The 18040-nt window shown below is 46.8% G+C and overlaps 1 protein-coding gene across 2 annotated transcripts; it reads right to left on the bottom strand.

Annotated features, from left to right (window-relative positions):
• Positions 1 to 1734: 1734 nt before the first annotated feature.
• Positions 1735 to 17264, bottom strand: SLC25A48 (solute carrier family 25 member 48). 2 transcript variants are annotated; one of them, XM_066197080.1, is made up of 8 exons: positions 17196 to 17264; positions 15335 to 15378; positions 11524 to 11595; positions 10237 to 10489; positions 8798 to 9046; positions 7443 to 7576; positions 6401 to 6409; positions 1735 to 3558 (listed from the first exon to the last, which is right to left on the bottom strand). In XM_066197080.1, exons 1-8 carry the CDS (start codon positions 17239 to 17241, stop codon positions 3403 to 3405), a joined length of 963 nt encoding a protein of 320 aa, XP_066053177.1. In that variant the 5' UTR covers positions 17242 to 17264; the 3' UTR covers positions 1735 to 3402. The 2 variants fall into 2 exon arrangements, with proteins under 2 accessions (XP_066053177.1, XP_066053179.1); XM_066197082.1 differs by lacking the exon at positions 6401 to 6409 and adding an exon at positions 4147 to 4276 and having other exon boundaries at positions 3474 to 3558; positions 17196 to 17242.
• Positions 17265 to 18040: the final 776 nt, after the last annotated feature.

The raw sequence follows: 18040 nt of genomic DNA, 5'->3' as shown, positions 1-18040 counted from the left end.
AGTGTGAAAAACAGACAGCATCTCATTAAGTAATACAGGCTGTTGTAAGAGCTGGAATGCCACCAGAGACAAAATAGTTGGGCAATTACAGACTTACTTGAGGGATGACAGGTCTGAATATGATTTCATAATCCAGGCAACAAACACATAGAAGTATGTATTCCTGGTTCTCCTGGTATCCCTTCTCATTTTTTGACAATTTCAGGATTTACTGCATTTATTTTAGAAATGAGGGGCTCTGTAAATACCTTGAACAACTTATCAAGCAGATGACTTCAACCACTCCAACATGTGTGTGGAACATGCCCCTGATGGCAGGTCAGTGCAGAGAGAGCACTGACAAAGGAGCTGGGCCCATATTCTGAATTCTGTTGATACAGGAGTTTTCTTTTTTTGTAATCCAGAGACAAAATCACCAACATATGTAATCAGTGTCCCACTGAATCAGCTGTGTGTCTGTCTGTCTGCCTCCCAGGAAAGGCTGTTTTAAACTCCCATCGCCAGGTCCCTGAAAAATTCTCTGTGGATCCTAATTTTTATCCATGGATAATGATACTATTTCCAAAAATTAATGCATTTGATATATCATACAGAAGATCATTCACAAGACACAGGCTTGTCACATCGCTGTGTGTAGAAATTTTAATTGCCATCCCTCATCTTTGGGACGTGGGGCTAGCCCCCTGTGGTGTCACACAACCCCAGCACCACTCGACCTCTTTCACTGGTGACACAGGCACGCACTCACTACTACAAAAGCAAGGCTAAACTGCCTGTCAGTCTCCATGTGCAGGGATCATAGAACCATAGAAGGGTTTGGGTTGGAAAGGACCTTAAAGCTCATCTCCTTCCAACCCACTTAGCATGGGCAGTGACACCTTCCACTGAATCAGGACCCTGTCCAACCTGGCCTGGAGCACTTCCCAGGGGTGTGATCAGTCACAGTGAGGGGTATCACTGAGTGTGCTGTGCTTTAAAAGCTGCTTGTCCCAACCCTAAGGTGTCCTTGGTCACCAGCGGTGGCCCTGAGGCTGCTGAATCTCCTTCACAGTGGCCTGTGCTGGTGTCACTCTTGAAACACTCGTGGTTCTGGCCTGGAGTTACTTTGCCTCTTTTGCAGTTTGTCTGTGAATGCTAGTGGGGTGATTAACCAGTATGTCCAGGGCTTGCCTCCAGTGCTGCCAGACCACGGCAGCCTTTGGCAGGTCAGGGTCACCCCAAAATCATCCAGAGGCTGTCCAGTGTGGGGTTGCCCATGGGGAAGGGAATTGTGCTGGTCAGGCAGTAGACTTGGGCTCAGGGTTGAATGGACAAGACACAAAGGGATTGCTTGGCAGCTCCAGTGAGCAGCACATGCTCTGCCAGGGATGAGGATGCCATCAAGGGCCACTTTATCTTCATGATTTTATATTTATGTTATATGCATTTATATGATATATATTTATATTATTTAGAGTAGCTTTCTGCCCTCTGCTCTCTTTCCACACCAAGCTGCCCATGGCTCTCCCTGACAGCTCCTTCTGGCAGGTGTGTGCTACATGAGAGTTTTGTCCAGGCAAATCCTGGGCTCCAATCTTGAAATTGGTTTAATTGGATGAATAATATAATGAAATATCGTCATGCAACTCCAACATGGGTCTCAGGGCTATACACCGAGAGAGCACTGAATGGATTGAACCTGGGCACCATGAGGGCAGGATCATGCAGATACACAGCTTGTTGTGAACTCATCAGTTTAATTCATTCATCGTCCGTTTTACATTATGCAGACAGATGAACACACCATTGATTAACATTAAAAAAATAGTCTACTCAAGTATTTTCCCTGGAGACACATGATATTATCAATCCAAAAAACATGTTTTACATACATGCATTAAAACAGGCAACATGAAAAGGATGAATCCTTAATGCAGCCAGCAACAAATACTTGTGTGAAGGCTCATCAATTTTTTCCATATTGTTTATCAAAAACAGTTCCATGTATCCTAAAGAAGGTCAAAGGCACTGTGAGCCTTCTCATAGTCAAGTCCTGAGATGAAGCAACACCAGCTCTTTCTTCCCCATTTTAAGGCCAGTTCTGGGAGCACCCACTCTTCTCTTTGTAATCTGGGCCCCAGTGATGAGGAGCCCAAAGGTGACCCCATTTCCAAGTACTGCTCCAGACCCAAAGTTTTAGCCACTTTCTGCTGGTATCTTCAAGTGTTGTGACCAATTCTCCCATTCCTCCAGGGAAGAGGACATAGGAGTTTCTTTTTCCTTCTCATTTTATAGAGGAAAGCTGGACAGCTGTTCCACATTGTCTTCAGAAACCATTTTTTGAAAGCATCTGCTGAATCTTTTCCCCCAGAGCTCTTCTCCAGAAGAAGAGCTGTTCCTCTTGAACATTTCCCAGATAAAATGTTGTCCTAGATTATTCCCCCATGCCATGTGCCCCTCTGCATGTGAGCCCCCTTGGCCTCTCCTGCCAGTGCCACCGGAGTCCCCTTGTCACAGCAAAGCTGATCCTTCTTGGGCTTTGGCATCAAAAGCTCCATGCTTAGACAATAAATCATAAGGATATTTAACAGCATAAGGAGAAATAATCATGATGTAAAAGATCTTGGAATAATTGAGAGGCTGAGGTAGACCAAAGAGAGACTGGGCCTGCCCCAGTGGTCTCAGTGGGATTCCTGCAAAGAGCTGGAGGTCTGAAGCGTACTGTGTTCTAAAGAGACTTCCTTTGGTGATGGTCTGCTCACAGCTACAAAGTGATGTCTTCAGGTTTTGGCAGCTGGAAAATCATGTCAGGGAGTTCAGAAGGTCTAATGAGACACCTCAAGCTGATCCCTGGAGGGCTGCACCAGGCAAGCTGTGTAAAATAACAGGCAGCATTCTGTATGAAATGCAGACTTGTTTTATGGTTTACTGTATAAAAAAAGTTTAGTCTCTGAATTTCACATCTTCCTGTTTCCCAAATTAATTTATACCACGGATAACAGACTGAAGTTGTTGAAGCCTTTACATTTTTCATGATGATGTGTTAAATTTGCCAAACTGTGTTGTAGAACGTAAGTGTTTGTATGGGAGGAGTCACCTACTTCTTTGAACCTGAGAGCAAGCTAGGATATGGTGGGAATCCAGACCTTCCTACAGAAAAAGCACCTGTGTACCCACCACATTTGCTCTTTCCCTTGTTCACCAAAGAAGACAAATGTTTTAATGCCGTGTTGTACAAAAGATGCTCCCTTGGTGATTTGAGGTGGGCTGGGTTTGGGTACATCCCTTGGGAAAGGGAAGTAAGTTTTCTTCCTGGTTCAATAGGAAAAATGTCATTGGTGAAGAAGCCCATCACCACCACTGGAATTATCAAGGTGTTCTTAGTCAAGAGTGAAAGATTTGAAAATAAAGTAGTCCTTGGATTTAATTGAGCTGGTGCAATTTTTGGAGTCCTCTACTGACCACGTCCACAGCAGTTGCTGTAGCTGCAGGATGGGAGTCTTCGGTCAGAGCAGCTGAGCCCTCACCAACACCACACTGCTGACCTGGCTCAGGAAGGTATGAGACTTTCTGGTCTTCCTGGAAACATTTTTGAAATAAGAAAGAAAGAGATTTATGAAGTACTGCAGAAAACACCAAAGACGGCCAAGAAAAATCATGAGTATCTAGCTGCTAAAAAAGTTTCTCTAATCAGATATTTTTAATGCTGCTCCTTTATGCAATTCTAAGTTAATGAGGGAAAGAGTGAAACAATGACCTGATAGTCAAGGCACTTTGAAAAAGCTTAATTTCTTATCTTTGGGAGTGGAACAAGTGAGGAAACAATACTGTGCAGGGACTATAATAAAAATGATATTTCAAAACTTATAAAACATTAGAGAATAATCTCCTTTCAAATTCTTATTTCATATTGATATGAATTAAAATAAACACAACAATCAGAACAGATTACGGTGAAATTCCAGGAGATGTGGACTGAAAGAAAAATCCATTGGCACATTTGCAGTCTGCTCTGAATCCCACAGACCCAAATTGTGTTTGGCTATTCAGGTGTAGGTGCCTGTGTAAGTTATACAACTTTCAGAGGATCTATACAATTGCGACTCTATTTGATTCAAAGATTAATTCTGCAATTTTCATAAAGCTGGAGGGTCTTTATGTGCTGACCTGGAAGTTAGGGATTTGTCTCAGTTTGGCATCTTTTCATTGCTTTGAGAGAAAGTTCATAGCCAAGAAACATGGCTGCACTCGATGGGAATCCTCGCACTGTGTTGACCATGAGGCCCCTACAAAAGACCTGTTGGGAATGAAGCAAGGTTAGAGCATAAGAATACACTCTTTTAAGAGGAGGAAGAAAACATTGAATTAAGTCATGGTGGGATTCTGAAGAACCAGATCTCTTGGGTTTGCTTGGAAGATATGCTCCCACTGCTGCTCTTAGCTGAGGTCTGCACCTCTGCTGAGGTCTGGGGAAGGGGAACACAGTGGCAGAAGTCACTGTTTTGGCATCACTGTGCCCTGTGCTCCCTGTGGACCCCCATCTGTAGATGCCAGCCAGAGTTAATGAGGTAAAGGGTAAAGACTGGCCTCATGGAACTGGTGTAAAACAGAAGGCAAGAAATCTAAAATGTCTTGCAGTGTGGTCTTACCTCACTGCAGTCATAGGGTGACAGAACCACAGAGTGGTCTGGGCTGGAAGGAACCTTCAAGCTCACCTTGTTCTAACCTCCTGCCATGGACAGTGCCACCTTCCCTAGACCACATTGCTCCAAGCCTCATCCAACCCGGCCTTGCTTCCCTTGGCACACATAAACATGTGGGGATCATACAAACCCCAGGGTACAGGAAGGCTCTGTTTTCATGCAGGAAATGCTCTGAGCACCAGGGTGGGTCTGTGGGCACAGATGTTTGGCAAGTGGAGAGGGAGCGGTGTGGCTGTGAGCCAGCCCAGCCGTGCAGGGACAATTTTTCAGGTTTCACCTTTGAGCATAGAAGGAATTTCACAATCAGCTGAAACCAGGCTTCCTCTGTACCTTGCTGAGAACTCTCTCACTACTGCCTTTGGGAAAAATATTTGATAGAAGATGACATTTTCCCATGAGTCTTCCTAAGGTCAAACTTCAGTACCCATACATAACTCAGCACTTTCTTTAATGAAGATAATAAATACCAGCTTCGGGATTTCCTTTATCTGATCAATATATTTCTTTTTAAAAGATTCTGGCATGTACAAGTGAAAGATTAAGTGACTTTTAAATGCCTGAACAGTAAAGTGCTTTGGAAAAGCCTTGTCAGTCCTGACTCCTGGCTTTGCCTGGTCTCCCTTTGAACCTCCCCCCCGCCACAAACACCACACCCTGGTGTGTGTGAGGATGTGCACAAACTGCTCACTGCGGGGTGAGTCTGCTCACAGTGTGAGGGTTCCAGGGAGTGTCTCTGCTGGCCTGTTTCTCACAAAATCACTCCATTAACCAGCAAGGCTCATCACCACAAGTCACTAATCTAAACACCACAAGTTCACAATAGGTGTGAAAAGGAACTTCAGCAATCAAACCTCTTTCCAGGCTTTATAATGGCAAAGTTCCCACAGATTCTATAAAAAACCATGAAAAATCTTGGCCCCAAGATCAGAAGCCCTCAGATTTAAGCATATAACCAATTTTTCCCCCTGAAATTACTGAACTCTACTAAAAATCATCATAGCTTGTGTCCAATAAGGCCTAAGCATAATGCTGACTTGAGACAGAATCAAAATATGTTCACATAGTTTAGATAAAGCTTGCAATGTGAAATTTCAGTGTTTGGACATTTAGGATATTATTTGATTTATTGGGATGTTTTATTTTGTTAGAAAAGAGAAGTTTCTGGGAGGAAACTCAATGTTTTGGAATTATCCATAAAGCAACACAAGAGATCCAAATTAAATAATAATGAAGATTTAGGATGAAAAGTCCAGAGGCATAAATTTTTCTTATCAGAATGAACACACCTGCCTGTGAAGAAAGACAAGGGTATAGTTGTGTTTGTGTACATCAAGCAATTATTTCCAGCACTGAGAATGCTGTTCCTTTGTCCCAGAATGAAAACATCCAGCCCTGGGTTTGCCATTTGTCAGTTGTAAGTGTCCCAACATTTAAAAATATTTTCCTTATGAAAGCAGGATCCAGTCTTGCTATCCACTAATTACTCAGTCCTACTGATGGCTTTGAGACAGGTGCCCAGATGTGATGGCAGAAAAACTACAAGAAGTACAAAACTCCGCCAGAAAACTCATTTAGTTGTTAATTCAGGCAGGACAAGGAGAGCAGAGGATGAGGATGAGGATGGGGAGAGAAGGGAAAATGCATGAAAATTCCTGTTTCGGCCACCCTGCTGGGAAAGTGCACACCAAGTGGAATGCACAAGGCAGGTAACATAGAGCCTGGGCACCCTGTCCCCCATCTGACTGTCCAAGCACAGTCCTCAGCATCTCTCCAGGTGCTTGTGCTTCACATGAATGTGAATTTCTTCACTCAGTGGCAAAAGCTGAACCAGACCCCAGGCTCCTGTGACAGCTGGTATAACATAGTAGCGTGTTGGCAAATACTGAAATCACATTGACTTGTGATTTTGCAGGTTGTTTTCCTGTTTGTAACTTGTTTAACTAGTTACAGTTCTCTCAGAATGTGAAAATTGACACTTTGGAGCTAAGAGATGATGTGCTGTTCCGATGATAAATACAGATTTATCTCAATATCAGGAGACGTTTACTTCCACAACCGTGCCTTGGCAACACAATGAAACTGCAAACCCTTATTCTCTGCTATTCACATTTAACTGAGGCAAAGTTTGCAGGTGGAACAAATATCTTTTATTACACTAACAGACAAAGTCAGAAAAGGGAGATAAGTTGTTTGGCACTCAGCCCTTCTTCATTTTCGAAACTAAAGCAATTCTGATTTAAGAATGCTGACAATCAACTCTATCTTGGTGCAAAATGAGGGCGAGGAGTGCAAAAGCAGCATTAGTTCCACCAAAGCATTGCCCAAGGTGACCAGACACACCCAGAATGCCAGGACAGTCCCACTGGAAGCAGTTCATTGACACCAAAGTCAATGGAAAACATCTGACCTCTGCATTTTGCAGAAGAATCACAGAGGTAAGACTTTCTACCTCTGATTTATCATAAGTCAAATTATATCCATGATTAAGTGCACTAACATGAAATATTGTTTGAAGTTAATTACACCAGCAGTGTGTGACCCCCAGTTATTAATTTCTTTAATATGTAACATGGATTATTACTCTCACTATTTTGATTTAGAACGAATCTACACTATAATTACCTACTGCCATTATAATAATTTAGTACTAGCTGGCTTTAGCTGTCTCTCAACACTGCAGACGGGTTTTTAACAGACACTGTATTTTCCAATTGACACTTAAATACCTAATAACCAGATTTAACTTCAAATCTCACTTACTTTTAAGCCCTCGTTCTGGTAGCTCTGCAACATGCAGTCAAGGATCCCTTTGTACTGGTTTAAATAAACTCCATCTGCCTGAAGTCGACTTTTCACAACATCCATTGGAGTACACACTGCCCAGGAAACAGCTCCTGGAAAAATGCAGAAGTATTTGAATAATTCCTTCACTATACTTCCTTGCCTGCAGGCCAGTGAACTCAGAAATTCACATCTATCACATATTCCTGTTATTTTCACATCAGGGCATTCGCCGTGCTCAGGCAATGAAACTGTATTTCTGGAACAAAGTTCTCTGTTTCTGGAAGAAGTGTTCAGATTTTGGAGGTTATGCTGCTGATCAGATGCAGACAACCCAAGAGGGGCTTCTCCAGGTGCAAATACATCATCTGCTGTGCTTCTGGTGGAACATGGACATGCCATGGGAAGAGCCTGAGCTGCTGCTTGTGACAACTTCAGAAAAAACAGAGTCTTCTGATCATTCCATTGTAAAGCAAGGTTTGAACTGACGATACAAATAACAGGTAGGTGCATCTCAGGCTGCCAGGATTAGGCTCCAGCAGTGAGATACCCTGTCATTCCTCTAAGGAAATGCCTATTGCCTTTGATCAGCCTGCAGCTGAGTGGGATGATTTGCCTCTGGAAAGATCAGTACATGACTGCAATTCACGGCCCAGCTGGACAGACAGACGTTTGTCTGGACCTACGTGAGTGTTGGGGCACACTAGAAAAGCTATCCAGAGGCATCAGGGGTCTCTTCATTTGAGAAACATAGGAGAAGGCATTTTGTTATCATTACCTGAGCTAAGGATTTACTTGCCTTTATGGATCTGCAATTTAGTAATGGCCAAGAAGAGGGGAGTGGGAGTAGGGGTGACCTTTCCTTGATGGGGGACGCACATGCCAGTTTTGCTGGCAAGTGTACACATGGAAAAAGAAGATCAGTAACAGTCAACTTGGCTTCTGCTGGGTGTGGGTAGGTGCACACCCTCCTGGTGGGCAGCCAACAGGTTGAAGTCCTTGTCTGGAGGCATCTTGGCTTCCACAAATCCCTGGCAACGTGATTGGCAGGCTGCCCTGAGGCATCCAGGGAGATGCAGGGACTGTCTGTTCTCCTCTTCACTGACAATGAGCCCAGTGAAGGTCTGATAACACAACTTCCATAAAGTTTGTTGAGTCATAAAGTGCAGCTGTGGTGCCAGGGAACCCTGCCCTGCGGAGGGAAGGTCGTTCAGTCCCATGTCCTCTGCTGGTCTTCAGGAGGATGTGGTGGCCCTTGAGTCACCCTCGTAATCTGCCCTGAGAACCTACCTGTTATTGCTTTGCCAATGCTGTGAGGAAGTAAAGGTGCTTACCTGCTACACCCCCTGCCACCCAGATAGAGAAGGGATTAGGAGAAATGCTTCCATCAGGAGTTATCCAGTCACAGAACATTGTGTACGGAATGAAATAGGCGCAGTACCCGGGAACGTCCCTCAGGAGCATTGCTACATTGCCTCGGTATGCTCCTGCTATCCCCTCTTTCTGTAGGATGGTCCTTAAGCAGTGGATTGGGCCTCGGTACACAGGAGATCCAGGAACTGTGGAATTTAGTTTAGCATTTGCTACCAAAAAAAAAAAAAAAATACAACTGTTAGAATAGATATATTGCCACAGAACTCCTCTCCAAAGCCCATTGCCATTGATTAGAAGTCACTGCCATCCAGTTTCTTCTGCTGGAGTCAACAGATAGCATGGAGGAAAAGTTTTAGGAGAGAGTATTTTGGTCCATTTTCAGAAAACATTTAGACAGATTTTTCTTAGAGACATGGCATACCTCCCAATAATATATGCCCAGTGAAGCTTCCAAATAAGTTTAAGGCAATGTGCCAAATTTTCATGGATTTTAACTTCAACTTATGCCAAGTCACATCTTTGAAAGCCTTAACATCTTCAGAGTCTGGCCCTTCCCATCCAGACCAAGTTGTTTTTGTAAAAGGTATTAGCTTGCTAAGACACATGGAGCCTTTAAAAATGGACATAATATTGTTTTATCAAAGCAACAGAAAAATGCCAGCATTTCCCAGTTAAACACGACTGTAATTGTGAGAAAGGTGAAATGCTGAAATCCGAACAGTTCAGCTCTGAAGCTGCTCCATGTCTTCATTTGACTGGTGGGGTTCCCTCCATGCTGGCAGCTTGCAGTGGAATTCAGCTGCTGTCTAGAGCTGAAGCAGCACCTTCTGCCTGCAGCTTGTGGACAGGGAGCAGCCACCCACTGCCATCCTGCTTGTGTCCCCTCCTGACCCATCCCAGCCTGCCACCTGAGCTATCTGGCACCCTGAGTGAAATAAGTCAGTGGTTTTTAAATGTAAATGGGAAACTTCTGATTTTGAACAGATAAGGGTGTTCTGATTTTGAACAGATAACAGAGGTTTATGGGCAGATATATCTGGGACTGACAGCAGAGGGAGATGGGGAGCTGGCATTGCCATTGGCAGTGATGGTGCTGCTGCTGGGATCTCCAGGGGACCCCACAGCCCAGGGACTTACAGTTTCTGCAACTTCTGGTCTTGAGCAGACCTGCCTCATGTTCCGTATAGATCCCAACTGGTTGGAAATGCCATTGATAAAAACCCTACCCTTGAGCTGGGCAGGATGGGATCCATCCTCAGGCAAAGGGGGGAACTTTTAGCCCAACTGCAGCAGCACAAGGCAGCAGAAAGCCTGGCCTCGAACAAAGTTGTTCTAAACCTCTGTGTACGTACCAAAGACCAGCAGGAAGAGACAGGGAGAAGAAACTCTTGCTTCCTACCTTTTTTGTACGGCTGTGTTTGCATCTGCAGCCTTATCTTGACCAGTTCCACGGGGGTGCCGATGCCCACGGAGATGACCCCTGCCACGATGCTGGCCAGGGTCATGTCGGTGAGGGACGGTGCGGCGGCGGGGTCGCCGTGGCGCAGCTGGCTGAGGAACCGCTGCGTGTTGCTGAAGACGCCGAACACCACCGAGCTGTAGATGCCGATGCTGGCCAGTGGGAAGGACATGCCCTTGAAGAAGCCAGTCAGCTACCCAGGAAAGGGAGCAGGGCTTAGGAGACTGAGCAGGACCGACCAATGTAAGCCCTGACTCGTCTGTCAGGTTAGAAATTCACAGATTTCACAGAATTCACAGAATTCACAGAATCACTGTGTTGGAAGAGACCTTCAAGGTCATCGAGTCCAACCCATGCCCTAACTCCTCAACTAAACCATGGCACCGAGTGCCACATCCAGTCTTTCTTTAATCATATCCTGGGATTATATTTATTATATATTTATTTAATCACATCCATGGACTCCACCACCTCCCCAGGCAGGCCATTCCTGTCCTTTATCACCTTTTATCACCCTTTCTGTAAAAAACGTTTTCCTAATATCCAACCTATATTTCCCTTGGTGCAGCTTACCACTGTGTCCTCTCGTTCTGTCAGTTGCTGCCTGGAGATAGAGACCAACCCCCACCAGACTACAACCACCTTTTAGGAGGCTCAGAGAATCACACAATGGTTTGGGTTGGAAAGGACTTTGAAAGTCATCTCGTTCCAATCCCCTTCCATAGTCAGGGATGAAATGCAAATCCAAGTAGCAGATGTCTCTTGGAATCAACTGTTTGCACATGCTGAGCAAAGGAAATTGGTTCATGCTGCTAAAGGCTTATAAAGATTGTGCAGAATACAGAATATGGTTAAAAGCACAGGAACCCATGTAGAAGTGCCTCATATAGACAGTGTTTGTTCTGGCTTTACCAAAGTCAGCAAAATCCCTCTGGGTACCTCTGCCAGTGGGATCAGGAAAAACAGTCACAGTGGATGCAACCAATGTGGAGACACTGATCATTCCATGCCAGGGATATCTCTTTTCCCTATAGGAGTCACCAAGTGGATTACCTTAGAGTTAAACAAGAGAAGGCTGTAGGGATTTGCAGGCTCAATCGCATAAACTTTATTGGTCTTTATATAACTGCTGGTATCAACAGCATTTTGTACAATTGCTTTATATATTTATCTATTTATTGACTTGCACTTTCTACCAGCACATTTAAAGTACGATGAAGTACTTACAGACTCATTTCTGTACACAGTGAGAACACACTTGAATGTATTTCCATATCCTTGTCCAGCTTGCAAACGAGTCTGCAAAAGACATTTGTTAAATGTGATTAAAATCCTATGCTTCCAGCCCAATGGAGGCTCATGCTACGTAAACAACATGTACTTTGCTTTGAGAGCAAGTCCTTCCTTAGTCGTAAATAGAACGGAGCAATAAAATAAGATATATGTGCATCCACCCTCTTGAACTTTGCCAGAAGCAAGGCTAAGCAGGATCTCACAGCCTGATGCTCTCTGCAACATCTGGAATCAATGACTGTTAAATTGTTCTCCAGTCTGGACCAGCCACCCTGACCCAGCACAGCAGGCTGCTGGTGTGCAGTGCTGTCATTGGCAAGGGCCTGATTTATGTGGAAATTAGGAGAGTGGTGTGGTCTTCTCCATTTGGAGACTCTCAGGGAAGGCTGGGATGTGTTGCAGAGAGGAGAGGTGAACTCCCCTGGGAGACTTCTGGGGCCCTTCTGTTCCAAGATGAATTTTAAAACACAGAGATACTAATTAGAGCTAACATAATTCAGCACCACCTCAGAAGTTCTCCATGCCTCACTCAAAAACACAGTTTCATATTATTTCAAAAAAAGACATCTTGTTTCTGGAAAGCAAACTGGTTATACACCTTCCAACAGATGTAAGAAATGTCAAATGAGTAACATCAAAGCCTACAGGATTAAGCATTTCCCCTTCTCATATGTGTATATTTAATTGTCTTTCATCCAACCTGCTCATAAGATTGCACTATAAATATCCTAACAAGGGATGCATTTTTTGGGCTTGGAGGTGTGCAAGGAAATGGAAACACTCTTCACTTCACAGCATCTCAGGCTTCATCTTGGCTGAGGCCAGAGCTCATCTTTTATAGAAAAACACACATGCTCCATCAGGACTGTTGTTAGGAAATGGGGAGGACATTTCTGACTATATTTATCAGCACTGCTGCTAGCAATGAAGTCTGAAGGGGCACTGCCAACCTGCACTGGAGGGATGGTGTCCAATCCCCTCCACTGGCTCAGCCCAATTTACACCAGGGGGAAGCAGGAAGTTATTTGGGTATATAAAGCCCAAAGGAATGTGTGTCTGCCAGAGTTCATGACTGGTGGGAGCTTTTGGATGGCAAACAGCAGGCAGGATGGCACAATCATTTGGCCCAGAGCCCTGCAAGAGGCTGCCAGTGCCACCGTGGGACCCTGGCAGGAGGGGGGGACCAAAGTCTGTGTTCACCCCTCAGCCCAGGCTCACCCCTCACCTTGGGGTGGCTCCATGCAGCTGTTTGCACACATGGAGCACCCCCACTCCACTCCAGGCCTGGCCAGAGGCCACAGAGAAGCAGCAGCAAAAGCAGACTATTTCCTGAGCACTCAGAACAAGCTGGTACATGAAGATGCTGCCATGGCTCAGGCAGCACACATTGTGCAGTGTGGGCAGGCTCAGGCCATGGGAGCAGACTGGGTACACCGTGACTCACACTGGGGATAACAGGGCAGGGGAAGGTGGCTGGACCCCGAGTGACCCAGCACAAGCTGACCCCAGTGCCCAGCCCTGAGTTCCCTCCTGGCTTTGTCTTAGCCTAGGCATTACCACTTTGCCTCCACTGGCTTTTTTTTTTTTTTCTTTTAACCAGTAACCAGTAACTAGAAGTTCAAGTTAATACATTTTTTGAGTAACTGGGGGCAACTGAGTGTTCTCACAATCTGGTTCTCACATACGTGACCTTTAGCTAATCTGTTAACACCCAGCACCGAAATCCCTGCTGGCATCTGTGACAAAGTCAGCTATATCAGTATGGATATACCTCTGGAAGGTTCTCTTTTTTGTTATGCTTTGATTAGATAGGGCTCTTGGGTGACACCCAGAAGCTGAAGAAAGTTCTGGGGAAATGGATACAATGGGTAGGATGAAAAGTGAATAAAGGCACAACTTTTAGAGTTTTGCAAGGAGGTAGGAAAAAACAGTTGCTGGGGTTTGATGGAAGCTGCAACAATGGGAAGAGATGGCTTGATGGGAACTGTGGTATAGATGCATTTACCCCTAAGGGCCTTATGGGGAAAGATGTGGAAAGACCCCTGATCCCCTGGAGGCTGCAGATGCTGCTGAGCAGCCCCTTTGCTGGCCTAGGGCTGTGTAAAAACTCTTTTCCGCTCTCCTGCGCCTGAATTTGGAACATAACAAGTCTGCCTACTTGGTATTCCCAAGGCAAAGCCTTGCCCAAAGCCAAGAGCAACAGAGGGGGCAGCCTGACAGTTGTCTTTATAACCACTGAAGGATGGGCTTGCTCTTTCTTGGCATCCAGACACTCGATGTTTCTGAGCAGGATTCTCATGGCCAAACTCCCCCAAAGCAGGCAATGAAGCCATGACCACCACCCTGAGGTGGGGATTGCCTTGGCTACACTGGGCAGAGCCTGCTTTGCTGCCTGTGCCCTGCCCATGGCTGGGTGGTGTGGGCAGCCTCGTGGCTCCTCTGCATGGCGTCTGCACCCACCTTTGCACAGGGAAGCCCTTGGGACTGGCATCACTTCAGCAGCTCAGAAAGAATAGAGCTGGCCAGGCATCTTCCGATCCCAGGAGAGGCTGCTGTGTGCAAGGGCATGGCTGTGATGGCTGGGGAAGGGATGTGGTGTGGGCCATGCTGGGCCCCGCCTCCTTGGCATCACCCTCCAAAGGTCTTTAAGGTGCCAACACAACCAGTGGCTTTTGGGTTTTCCACAACTGGCAGCCCTGCCTGGTGCCAGAGCCAGGCTTGAACCAGGGCAGGGAACACAGATCACAGAATTGTAGAATAGCTGGAGTTGGAAGAATCTTTTACGGTCATCTAGTTCAACCTCCTTGCAGTGAACAGGTTGCTCAGAGCCCCATCCATCCTGCCCTTGAATGTTTCCAGGGATGGGCACCCTCCCACCTCTCTGGGCAGCCTGGGCCTGTGTTTTACCACCTTTCTTGTATAAGACTTCCTTATATCCAATCTAAATCTATTCTCTTCCCGTTGAAAACCAGTAGCCCTTGTCCCATCACAATGGGCCCTGCTAAAAATTCTGTCTTTAATTTAGGCCCCCTTCAAGTACACAGGAAGGCCACAATGAGATTTCTTTGGAGCCTTCTATTCTTCAGGCTGAACAACCCCAAGAAGGGCAGAGAAGCTAAAGTGATGAAAGCTGCCCAGAAATGCCTGGGCAAAAAAGGGAAGAAACAGGATCCTCCTCCCTATCTCTGCATCAGTAAGGATGGTCAGTTTGGTTGAGTCAGGATGCACTGGTGTGTGCATGGGCTTGTCTGCATCATGCTGACAAGTACCTTCTTACTTCTCTAAATCCTTCCTTTGGAGGAATAATTATCATGCAGGAATCATAAACACTGTGTGTCACAGCCCTGGGATAACAATATCAGCATTCTGCCCTTCCAACACTACCAGCACTAGGAAAACATAAAAATGTGCCTGCAGCAAAACAAATACAGTTCCTTCATTGCCCTTTGAATACTAGTCTGTGGCAAAGTTCAATGAAACATTGGCAGAACTGTTCAGTGAACCACACATTAAGGAAGGCCAGGTTAATTTTCAGCTTTAATTCTCCACAGAGGAACTTGCATCTATCAGTCAGTTCTTTTAGTTTCTCATCCAAAATGAGCATTGGAGAGGAAGAAAGTCTGTCAAAACATTCCAAATTCCCCTTTGGGATAAGTGAAGGTCCTTGGAGGCATCAGCTAGAGAGAAGGTCTGAACTGATGGAGGTTTGGGTAGTGACATGTGAACACAGTTCAAAGTGTTTTACCTTGACAGTGTCCAGGGGATAGCCCGCAACCACACTGGCAATTCCTGGGGATGAAAGCAAAGTATTATGCAAAACATTGATGCTTTCATAGCAGGACAGGATGCAATGGGTTTAGAGGAGAGAGGAGATTTCCATAGGAACAGTTGTAACGACCAGAGCATGATACCCTGTCCCTGACAACAGCTAGAAGTTGAGCTTAAACACTTTTCAGTGTACACTCTCCTGGACTCCTTCAGCTTTGCATCTCAAAGGCACCAGAGAAGAAGTCATGTTTGTATACCCTGTTCAGGACCAACCCCTTTGCTCTCCTGTAAGCTCACACAAATTTTTAGCCTCGGAATGGTGACATTCCTGTTTGACACAAGGCAATGCTTTCTCCTGACTCAGAGTGATGTCCTAGCTGACTGCCAATGGGACCTGCCAGCTCCTCATCTTTTGCTGTTTTAAGAGCAGTTTATAGAGATACCTGTCAGAGAGGATTCAGATACAGAGGATCCTGCTCTGTATAGATCTCTCCAGTGCCATCCTGCCTTTCTCCCCATGGTTCTCTGGGGAGAAATTGGCCCATATTCTCTTACCATGCACCCACCAACTCACACTGCTCACTGCCAGGACCTCTCGTGGCAGCACAGAGCACGGTTTGGTTTCCCTCTTCTCCAGGAGAATGGAACACCTGTGTGCCATGGCCAGGACATGGTTTTGTGTGCTTGTTGCAAACGACACTGGCAGGTTTTAGGGCTTGTGGAGAGTGGGTAAATTGTGATGCTTCCTCACCAGCAAATCTCTGTTAAAAACCAGTGCCCACAGGTGCTTTGGGCACTACATGCAATTTCTCACTCATAGTGGGTTAATATGGAAAAGAGCATCATGCCCTTGGTCAACACAGTATGACTTTTCTAAAAACGTGTTAAAAAATGTCCCCTCTCCTCCAGCACCTGGGACCACCCATGGTCCAGTGCTATGCATAGAAACTCTCAGCTGCCACTGCTGCTGGTGGCTGTTCGCCTCCCAGGACATCCTGTCCCTTTGCCAGGGGTGTGTAGCAGCAGCACAGGGCAATGGGGCAGAGAGAGCAACCACAGCCTACAGAGATCCAAAAATCAGCTGCTCACACAAACTTTTGGCAGAGGTTTTGGGTTTTTCAGTCTGCTAACTTAGTAAGCTCATCTGGCAGGACAACTGTGAGCCACCTCACACCCTGCTCCTGTGCCGGGTCTGGTGGGTCACCTGAGTACAGGTTTGCTCTCCAGTGGCTGGTGCCACGGTGGACCCTCTGTCTTGCTGCAGCCCTGGGGCCAGCAGAGCTGGTCACCCTCTCAGCTGGCAAACCCAGTGGTTGTCCCTCAGTTCCCATAACCTTGTCCCATTACTGACGTCTCTATGTGACGTTTGGTTTCCTTTTCTTTCTGCTACCTGTTTCCCGGCGTTTGCCATCGGAATTCCCAGCAGACAGGATCAATCCCTGGCCATTAGCCCGGTGGTGGCAGTGGGACGGCGGGGTGAGAGCCTGTCCCGGGGATGGGGACACGGGGAGCCCCGGGTTGGCAGCTTCCAGCCCGCTCCGAGTCCGGCGGCGCATCCAGCCACGGGGGCAAGGACGGGAGAGCCGGCGGGAGCTGGGGGCATGCGGGGGCCTCTGGAATTCGGCCCCGCACAGCAGCATCACACGTTCTCAACTTGAATTTTAACTATCCCGCCCGTGGAAGTGGGATTAAACCGCACTTGCGAGCCAGAGCGAAGCAAACCGAGGGAGACGCCGGGCGGAGGCGCAGCCCGTGGGTGACCCGCAGGGTTTTATCCCCGGGCAGCTCCGCCGTGCGCCCCTCGCTGCCTCCCCACCCGCGCTCCCGGCATCACTCACCGCCCACCAAACCCGCCACGAAGTCCTGTATCTGGACGCTTCCCATCCCGAGCCCGTCCCGCGGGGCTGGCGGTCCCCGCCGGGCTGGGGGTCCCGGTGCGGGCTCCGTGCGGGCTCTGTGCGCTCCGCGTTCCGCGCCCGCGGCTTCCAAGCGCTGTGACATCACGCACCGCAGCTTAAAGGCGCCGCAGGGCCCGCGGAGACACCGCCCGCCCGGGGCGGGGAGGGTCGCGGTCCAGGCGGGCGTGACGGCGGCGCCGGGGATCGCCCGGCCGGGGATGGGGCAGAGAGCGCTGAGCATCACCCCGGGGAGGTGGCTGCGAGGGGCGGGAGGAGCGGCATCGCTCCTTGGGCAGGCAGCGGGGCACGGGGCTCAGCGCGAACGGGGGAAAGGATAGGGATGTGGGGAAGATCGTGTACCCTCGCGGACTGAAGATGTAAGTACGGAGATAAAGATTACTGCACCCTTAATCACTTGAAAAAGATCTCTGTTCCTTCATTAAAATGATTGCGTCGTCGTTTGAGGAGATACCCCCATTTCTATAAGATCTTTCCAGGAGATAACACCAATTTCTGTATTTTGGGAAGTAATGAACAGTTGTCTCCCTGAACCATTCCTTCTATGTAGTATTTGCAATTTTCTTATACATCTGTTACACGTTTCTCCCTCCGTCCTGTCTTTCCCAGAGTCAAGATTCCAGAGCTGGTTTATTCTCCTTTCATGCAAGACGCTCCTTTTCACCCTCCTCCATCATTTTTGTTTAAAGTCTTTCAACTGTGCAGCCAGAATCACAAGTGATAGGAAAGAACCACTCAGCAGAATAAAGATATTTTCTGTTTTTGTC

This window comes from Chamaea fasciata, unplaced genomic scaffold, assembly GCF_029207755.1.
Source record: "Chamaea fasciata isolate MVZ Bird 193981 ecotype frontalis unplaced genomic scaffold, bChaFas1.0.hap1 SCAF_15, whole genome shotgun sequence".
NCBI classification, from domain to species: Eukaryota; Metazoa; Chordata; class Aves; order Passeriformes; family Sylviidae; genus Chamaea; species Chamaea fasciata.
The sequence above is the reverse complement of the archived record's forward strand: the minus strand, read 5'-3'. Positions and strand labels throughout refer to the sequence as shown.

Bases quoted from the DNA above. Each gene is read 5' to 3' on its own strand.
- SLC25A48 (XM_066197080.1), bottom strand. From the start codon at position 17,241: ATGGGAAGCGTCCAGATACAGGACTTCGTGGCGGGTTTGGTGGGCG. The intron at 10,490-11,523 runs GTAAGTACTTCA...TTTCCTGGGTAG, and splicing joins CTGTGTACAGAAATGAGTCT to CTGACTGGCTTCTTCAAGGG. The intron at 7,577-8,797 runs GTAAGCACCTTT...GCATTTTTCCAG, and splicing joins GGTGGCAGGGGGTGTAGCAG to GAGCTGTTTCCTGGGCAGTG.